General features: G+C 43.9%; 1 protein-coding gene across 5 annotated transcripts in view; it reads right to left on the bottom strand.

Moving 5' to 3' along the window:
* Positions 1-9,898, bottom strand: part of gramd4a (GRAM domain containing 4a) — a 108,942-nt gene that overhangs the window by 77,393 nt on the left and 21,651 nt on the right. For 4 of the 5 annotated variants that reach the window (XM_061914470.1, XM_061914469.1, XM_061914472.1 and 1 more), the window contains exon 2: positions 7,244-7,457. The exons of the other annotated variant lie outside the window; for it this stretch is intronic. In XM_061914470.1, coding sequence (XP_061770454.1) covers positions 7,244-7,457 — 214 coding nt within the window. The remainder of the gene's footprint in view (positions 1-7,243; positions 7,458-9,898) is intronic. 5 annotated transcript variants of the gene reach the window in all.

Here is a 9,898-nt window from a genome sequence, read left to right as displayed (position 1 = left end):
GTTGAGTTTGGGCGAATAATCTATCGGTAGTAAAGCGAAGACACTAATTGTGCTTTTGCTTGCTGCTTGCATTTTCAAATGTCCAGTGGGATACATTATGGTCATTTCAGAGTGTGCACTCGCGATAATGGGTGCTCAGTCCACTCAGGTGTGGTAATGATCAGCTACTAAAAAGTACAAATTAGCATGCCCCGCAGTGGTAGAGTATAATTTTCTAACTAGCAATTAAGCATTTTCAGGAGGAGGAGCTCATGGTGGGCTGCATCACAACAAAAAATGGACTCCAGATGAAGAAATGCATACGGGGAGAGTCCAGCGAGGTCATGCCTGAACGCATCCCTTCACATAAGCCAAGTCATGTGACACAGTACAACCCTGCAGTCTCCTATGTAGAGCACTGTGCAGGGAAGACTCACTAAGTTAATGTCACTTTAAGACGCTGAATGTCACAGAATGTTTTTTGGAAACACGCCTGTGGTGCGTGTGTGCGGGCGTGCGACTATTTCGGGTCTTCTGGTTATGAGTCATCGGCATGGTGACGTGAGCGTTGCTCTCCCAACGGGCTGCTATACTCATGTGGGCTAACACCCGCTACACATTTCCGTCAGACAAGCAGCGACTGGGAGCAGAGCTCAAGTGGATGCACACAATTGAATACACGACCTGCACACACACACACAAAAACACACACACACACACACACACACACACACACACACACACACACACACACACACACAGTACTTCTTCAACGGGCCATAGTCAACTCCATAGAAACAATTCACACAATTAAGTGTATTTTGATTATCATCCATCCATTTTCTACCGCTTGTCCCTACATATACCAAGTAATGATTGTGCTTTACACACAATACAAGCTAAAATAGGGATGTCCGATAATATCGCACTGCCGATATTATCAGCCGAAAAATTATTTAAAGTGTAATATCGGAAATTATCGGTGTCGGTTTCAAAATTATCGGTTTCGGTTTCAAAAGTAAAATGTGTGACTTTTTAAAACGCCGCTGTGAATGGGGACGTAGGAAAGAATACATAATATCTACGGATTTTCACACACCCAAGTGAATGCAAGACATACTTGGTCAACAGCCATATAGGTCACAATGAGGATGGCCGTATAAACAACTTTAACACTGTTACAAATATGCGCCACACTGTGAACCCACACCAAACAGGAATGACAAACACATTTCAGGAGAACATCCGCACCGTAACACAACATAAAAACAACAGAACAAATACCCAGGCACCCTTGCAGCACTAACTCTTCCGGGACGCTACAATATACACCACCACCCTCCTCAGCCCCGCCACCTCAACCTTCTCATGCTCTGTCAGGGAAAGCATGTCCCGAATTCCAAGCTGCTGTTTTGAGGCTTGTTAAAAAAATAATGCACTTTGGGACTTCAATAATAAATATGGCAGTGTGATGTTGGCATTTTTTTCCATAACTTGAGTTGATTTATTTTTGAAAACCTTGTTACATTGTTTAATGGATCTAGCGGGGCATCACAACAAAATTAGGCATAATAATGTGTTAATTCCATATCTGTATCGGTTCATATCGGAATCGGTATTTAAGAGTTGGACAATATTTTCCTTGGACTCAGACTAGACCTCTGCTGAGGGTCTAGCCTTGGACTGATATTTTTTTACTCCCCCCCCCCCCCTTTACTAATATCACCCTTTTTTTTATCTTTTAAGGAGCGCTGTAACCGGCTGATCCGTCGGCGGTCTCGTCTTGTCCCCCCCCCCCCCCCTGTAACGTATGTCTGCTCTTAGCGGGACTGTGCCGAAAATTTAATTTCAGTTCTGATGTGTCTTGTACATGTTGGAACGGACAAATAAAAATGATTCTGATTCTGATATCGGGATATCGGCAAAAAGCTATTATAGGACATCTCTAGCTAAAAATTATTAAAAAAGGCTTTGGTTGTTTTTTTTTGCATAAAATATAGACATATTCCAAATCATGAAACATTTACATTAATATGAATAAAACTGACTATGCATGAAAAATGTTGTTTTTTTTCTATGTGTATGCAAGCAATTATATACGCGGGCCACCAACACGGTGATACTCCAATAGACCGTGGTTGGGCAAAAAAATTAAATACATTTTTATTATTTTTTTTTACAAGGATGTTTATTTACATTATGACAAAAATAGGGATTACGATAAGCAATATTAATGTGCTAAAACTTCTAACGGATATTACTGCCATTTTAAATCAAAATAGCTACACTTTGATAAACTCAAAGACCAACAAGTGTGAGCCAGCCTAAACGCTAACATGAATACAAGGAACATTCATTTTCCACATTAATGAGCGACTTACCACAAGCTTAATTTGTATAAATACTGTACATTACCCTCTGAGCAACTAAGATATTCAATTATAACCTAGGGGCTTCACGGTGGCAGAGGGGTTAGTGCGTCTGCCTCACAATACGAAGTTCCTGCAGTCCTGGGTTCAAATCCAGGCTCGGGATCTTTCTGTGTGGAGTTTGCATGTTCTCCCCGTGAATGCGTGGGTTCCCTCCGGGTACTCCGGCTTCCTCCCACTTCCAAAGACATGCACCTGGGGATAGGTTGATTGGCAACACTAATTGGCCCTAGTGTGTGAATGTGAGTGTGAATGTTGTCTGTCTATCTGTGTTGGCCTGCGATGAGGTGGCGACTTGTCCAGGGTGTACCCTGCCTTCCGCCCGATTGTAGCTGAGATAGGCGCCAGCGCCCCCCGCGACCCCGAAAGGGAATAAGCGGTAGAAAATGGATGGATGGATGGACCTAGGGGCTGTGCTTGGAGGTTTATGACACCGATGTGCTTAATTATTTTTTTATACAACTTAAGTAACAAAGATGAATCTGTCAACAACAGGTTAACTCGCATGACGTCATATAAAGCGGACGTGAAACAAAGTGAACATCAAATTTGCCTCGATCAATATATATACATATTTTTTAACAATTACAGATCATAATGGAACATTTAAACATTAAAACACTCAAAAATGTGTCTCTTAAGAATCCAGAACAATAATTATGTTCCCTCTGCCAAGAAAGTATATAGTGTCTCAATTTGTTATAGTTATTATATAAATAGCTATTATTATTATTATTATTATAGATTTCAGTGTGTATAGATACGTTAAAAGCATATTAGCACTTTTAATTGTGTTGTGTACAAATGGTGCTCTATATATAAACTTGCCTTGCCGTATTCAACAATATTGTGATAATATTAACCGTGATAATTTTGGTCAAAATAACCATGATAGGAAAATTTTATATCGTTACATACCTATTATTAAATTATATAAAAACAGATAAGGTATATATGCTTTAAGTCTTGTCTTAGAACTCTGGCTTTTAAACCGGCGTTTATCTTGTGGTCTTCTGCGTCCTATCATATTGATTTATTTTTATTGTTTTATTCCATTTTATTGATGTATTTTCCATCCATCCATCCATCCATCATCTTCCGCTTATCCGAGGTCGGGTCGCGGGGGCAACAGCCTAAGCAGGGAAACCCAGACTTCCCTCACCCCAGCCACTTCGTCTAGCTCTTCCCGGGGGATCCCGAGGCGTTCCCAGGCCAGCCGGGAGACATAGTCTTCCCAACGTGTCCTGGGTCTTCCCCGTGGCCTCCTACCGGTTGGACGTGCCCTAAACACCTCCCTAGGGAGGCGTTCGGGTGGCATCCTGACCAGATGCCCGAACCACCTCATCTGGCTCCTCTCGATGTGGAGGAGCAGCGGCTTTACTTTGAGTTCCTCCCGGATGACAGAGCTTCTCACCATATCTCCAAGGGAGAGACCCGCCACACGGCGGAGGAAACTCATTTCGGCCGCTTGTACCCGTGATCTTATCCTTTCGGTCATGACCCAAAGCTCATGACCATAGGTGAGGATGGGAACGTAGATCGACCGGTAAATTGAGAGCTTTGCCTTCCGGCTCAGCTCCTTCTTCACCACAACGGATCGGTACAACGTCCGCATTACTGAAGACGCCGCACTGATCCGCCTGTCGATCTCACGATCCACTCTTCCCTCACTCGTGAACAAGACTCCTAGGTACTTGAACTCCTCGACTTGGGGCAGGGTCTCCTCCCCAACCCGGAGATGGCATTCCACCCTTTTCCGGGCGAGAACCATGGACTCGAACTTGGAGGTGCTGATTCTCATTCCGGTCGCTTCACACTCGGCTGCGAACCGATCCAGCGAGAGCTGAAGATCCCGGTCAGATGAAGCCATCAGGACCACATCATCTGCAAAAAGCAGAGACCTAATCCTGCGGTCACCAAACCGGAACCCCTCAACGCCTTGACTGCGCCTAGAAATTCTGTCCATAAAAGTTATGAACAGAATCGGTGACAAAGGACAGCCTTGGCGGAGTCCAACCCTCACTGGAAATGTGTCCGACTTACTGCCGGCAATGCGGACCAAGGTCTGACACTGATCATACAGGGAACGGACCGCCACAATAAGACAGTTTATATTTTTGTATGTTTACTTGTTTCATTTTAAATGCTTGTAATTTGATTCCTTTTTATAGTTTCTTGTTTTCGTGCAGCACTCTGGAGACAGTTTTGTTGTTCATAGTGCTGTATAAATGAAGGGGATTGGATTGGATGAATGGATAAAAAAAAAATGGTGGGGCTGGGGTAATTATCACAAGTTAGGGTAATGTCGTCAATAAACGCATAATGCACACTCACCCGTACAAAAGGCATCTAAATAGAAGTAAAATATGGGAATTGGTTTTTCTGAAAAAAAATATGCAAAATAAATACAAAAAAATGCAAACATATGTTCTGCTTTAAAACATAATTTGATCTTGTAATGGTTTTAATGACTACAGTTAAATACACTAATAATAGGCAGCTAAATATAAAGTTAATATTTTTTACCCTAATTATCTAAAATCATGTTCGTCCTTCGTTTTCGAAGATGACCAGGTGACTTCACGTTGATTTGTGTGTGCGAAGATGGCTGATGAGGCCAATCCTTGCACGGAATGACTGGCTGCAGTGAGGGCAGGTTATGGCTGGGGGTTGGCTGCCTGAGAGGGAGGAACAGTCTCTTGTCTTGCGCAGCTGTCGCTTCTGTTCGGCTTCATGGATCCGTTTTTCCTCGAAGTCTGCTACACCATGCCAGACTGCAGAGCGCCAGTTTGAACGGTGTTGGGAAACGGCTTCCCAGGTCTCTGGGTCCAGACCACAGCCCTTGAGACTGGTTTTTAGGGTGTCCTTAAAGCGTTTCCGCTGTCCGCCACGTGAGCGCTTTCCATGGTGCAGTTCACCGTACAGAAGCATTTTTGGTAGGCGTTCGTTTGACATACGGCAGACATGGCCAGCCCATCTCAGCTGGGAACGCTTGAGGATGGCATAGATCAGGGGCGCTCACACTTTTTCTGCAGGTGAGCTACTTTTCAATTGACCAAGTTGAGGAGATCTACCTCATTCCTATTTATAATGTATATTTATTTATTTATGAAAGAGACATTTTTGTTAACAAGTTAATGGTGTTTAATGATAATACAAGCATGTTTAACACACATAGATTCCTTTCTTTCATGAAGACAAGAATATAAGTTGGTGTATTCGATTCTGATGACTTGCATTGACTGGAATCAGACAGTGGTGCTGATAACGTCCGCATTTTCAAATGGAGGGAAAAAAAAGTCCTCCTTTCTGTCCAATACCACATGAAAGTGGTTGGATTCGGCATCTCATTTGTCCAACTTGCATACTCGTTTTTAAACACTTTGTTATGAGAGTAGCATTTGTGTGTGTGGCCCTTTAATGTCTGGCAGCAGGTGAGTGACGTCAGTGACTGTGCGGGTGGGCAAGCAAGTGAGAAAGCGGTCGCTGAGGGCGGGGGAGAAATACATTGGCATCAAACTCCGTAGCTTGCTAGCTTGTGCACGCTAGCTTTCTGAGACTCTTATTTTGTTAGCACAGGCAGGATGAAACAGGTCTTTTATGGTGAAGACAGGAACTGTGCAGTCGGTCTTTAGAGTTTTGACAGTAGGTACGGAGTCTCTAGAAATAAACTGTGTTTCTCTGCGTCCGCCCTGTTAGTGATTTTTTTCTTAAATATGAGCTCGCAGCAGCCAGCGTCATCTCACAAGATCCTCGGGTGCCGAGAATGTCAAACAACTGACGAAAGTGAAGTCTTGGTATGATTGATGATTGCTCATTTTTATGTCTATTTTTTAATGCCTGGCTTGAGATCGACTGACACACCCTCCGAGATCGACCAGTCGATCACGATCGACCCAATGCCCACCCCTGGCATAGATGCTCTCCATCTCAGCCCTGTGCAGGACCTCAGTGTCTGGGATCTTGTCCTGCCACCTGATATTGAGCAGCTTCCTGAGGGATCTCATGTGGAAGGCGTTAAGTTGTTTAGCATGCCGGCTGTATACAGTCCAGGCCTCACAGGCATACAGCAGGGCAGGTAGGACAACAGCACGATAGACCTTTAGTTTGGTCCGTAGGCTGAGCCCCCTGCGCTCCCAGACAGAACTGCGGAGTCGGCCGAATGCAGCATATATGTATCACGTATAACATGTATCAGTAGGTTGTGAGTTCAAACCCCGGCCGAGTAATACCAAAGACTATAAAAAATGGGACCCATTACCTCCCTGCTTGGCACTCAACATCAAGGGTTGGAATTGGGGGTTAAATCACCAAAATGATTCCCGGGCGCGGCCACCAGCATGCTGCCCACTGCTCCCCTCACCTTCAAGGGGGTGATCAAAGGTGATGGGTCAAATGCAGACGATAATTTCGCCACACCTGGTATGAGTGACAATCATTGGCACTTTAACTTTAAATAAATCATTTGTTATCAATTTAATGTAGAAATGTCTTAACATTAATTGATTAAAAAATACATTTTTTAAAAAGGAATGGTCTTTTATTAAGAAAGCACTATTAAGTGACTAATCTGGTGTTGAATTATAAAGGATTTATTTACGTAACTGCAGAATTTGTACGTTACCGTCCGGCAGCAACAGGTATTAACAGCAAATGCTAAGGACAGAATCTGCATGTATTGCTCCCGTCTGCGGTTGACGCAAAGGCTGTGATGAGGTCAAAGCTGCATAATCAAGCAGAATAATTCATGAGTGCGCTAAAACAGCACCTTCACGAGTGCTGCTAAACATTTAAAGAGGACACAAAGAGATGCATTTCTTTTGAGTAGCACCTACAGGATCTCGCAGGAGGTCGTCGCCTTCTCGCGGCGCTGCTCGCGGCTTCGGCTGCACGTCGTCGCTACATTCGTTGTCGGAGGCGGGCGGCGACTCGCCCAGCTCGGGGAAGTCGTCTCTCGTCCTTGGGCCTCGGAAGCGGATCTTGTCCAGGCGCTTGAGCATAGTCAACACCGCGCACCTGGGCTTTAACTTAACATGGCGGACGGCAACCCTGCATGGGGATGGATCAAAAGGGCAACACAGTCAATACCGTAACGCCGCAGAGGAAAGTTTGCTGTGCTGTTCGGCCTCTACAGGATATGTGCACTGGTAACCAAAACCACATCCTTCCAAACCGTCTCGCACACAACTGAAGATGGCACATTGGTAGGCCTTGATTACTGATTTCATTTCCACAACGGGTGAGCGCAAAATTGTTGACAACCAACCGTCAAGCTTAAGTAAAGATTTATTCAACTAATACAAGAACCGTAGTAGGGCCGGGCGATACGGCCTTTTTTTAATATCTCGATATTTTTAGGCCATATCACGATACATATCCCTATATTTTGCCTTAGCCTTGAATGAACACTTGTTGCATATAATCACAGCAGTATAATGATTCTATGTGTCTACATTCAATCAATGTTTATTTATATAGCCCTAAATCAAAGGGCTGCACAAACCACAACGACATCCTCGGTACAGAGCCCACATACGGGCAACGAAAAACTCACCCCGGTGGGACGTTGGTGACAGTGACTATGAGAAACCTTGGAAAGGACCGCATATGTGGGCAAATACCCCCCAAGGGGAGACCGAAAGCAATGGATGTCGAGCGGGTCGAACATGATGTTGTGAAACTCCAGTCCATAGTGGATCCAACATAACGGTGAGAGTCCAGTTCATAGTGGATCCAATATAGGATCAATTAAAAAATTACATTAAAACATTCTTGTTCATACTGCATAAATATATGCTCAATTTAAACTTTCATGCAGAGAGGGGAATCACAACTAAGTCAATCCATTTTCTACCACTTATTCCCTCTAAGGTGGCGGGGGGCGCTGGTGCCTATATCAGTTACAATCGGGCGGAAAGCGGGGTACACCCAGGACAAGTCGCCACCTCATCGCAGGGCCAACGCAGATAGACAGACAATATTCACACTCACATTCACACAATAGGGCCAATTTAGTGTTGCCAATCAACCTATCCCCAGGTGCATGTCTTTGGAAGTGCGAGGAAGCCGGAGTACCCGGAGGGAACCCACGCATTCACGGGGAGAACGTGCAAACTCCACACAGAAAGATCCCGAGCCAGGGATTGAACACAGGACTACTCAGGACCTTCGTATTGTGAGGCAGACGCACTAACCCCTCTGCCACCGCGAAGCCCCACAACTAATTCAATTGACCAAACTGTATTTACTAAACAGTTATTAAGCAGTGGCACAAACATTCATGTCATTTCAAAACAGAAAGTGCAAGATTGTCAGACATTTTAAAACAAGCTATGAGTGCACTTTTGTGCATGATGTCACTAAGATGACATATCGAAACAACACTAAATTAAAGTGCACTTTTTTTACAGAGACCCACTACAATAGTTTCAAACAAAGTGCACTTTTGTGCTTGATGTCACACAAGATATTTCAGTAACTGTCAAATAAAAATGAGCTGCATAATAGGATATCAAATCGCTAAGTGGGAGCTTACTGCGGACGTTATCTCCTTATGTTGTCGACTTTTTTTTTCATACGGTGTTGATGTGGAAATGGTTGCCTCGGCATTTTGTTGGTATGGCACCGAATGGAGATGTTGACATGCGGAGTAAGCACTCTTCATTCTCTAGCAGGTGACTTTTCAAATGATGCTAAATATGAGCAGAAATGCTACTTTTTGTAGCAACGCTTTTGCCCCACACTTGACAAATTATGGTGGTTTGTTTGACATATTCCCACTTGAAGCCAAACCACCGCCAGACGATGGACCCCCTGCTGTTTTTCTTGGGAATTAATTCTTCCTTCATATGTTAGCATATTTGCACCTTCTTTCTCTCGTGTTACCACTCACACCACAGCTAATGATACGCATGCTGCTCCGCGAGGGGGTATACGTATGTGATGTATGTAAGAAGGTGCGCTTGTTATCTGTGAGAAGGAGGGACAACAGAGTGGGAAGAGCCTGTAGTGTAATGCCAGCAGCTAGAAGCAGCTGCGTGAGAACGTATACTCGAATATCACATTATAGTCATTTTCTATATCGCACAGAGACAACCCCGCGATAAATCGAGTATATTGATATATCGCTCAGCCCTAAACCGTAATGACCCAAACATGAGAAAACTACTATTTCAAGATCTGAATTTTGAAAATAAAATTTTCAGGACTAAATTAATCCCTCCAGGTCACTGGCTTTCCTGAGTAAGCATAGGATAACCCTGCATATTACACAGCCCCCCTTGTAAACAAATAAAAATAAATCAATGACAATATTAGCATGTGTGCAAGTGACAAGAAGAAAAACTATGACCTGCTTGGGGAAAGCTCTCTCCTGGGTCGCATGTCCAATATGTATAAATCCTAGGGGTGTAACGGTACACAAAAATTTCGGTTCGGTACGTACCTCGGTTTAGAGGTCACGGTTCGGTTCGTTTTCGGTACAGTAAGAA

This window comes from Nerophis ophidion, linkage group LG10, assembly GCF_033978795.1.
Source record: "Nerophis ophidion isolate RoL-2023_Sa linkage group LG10, RoL_Noph_v1.0, whole genome shotgun sequence".
Classification (NCBI taxonomy): domain Eukaryota; kingdom Metazoa; phylum Chordata; class Actinopteri; order Syngnathiformes; family Syngnathidae; genus Nerophis; species Nerophis ophidion.
Note: the sequence above shows the minus strand (reverse complement) of the source record. Positions and strands in the feature narration are given on the sequence as shown.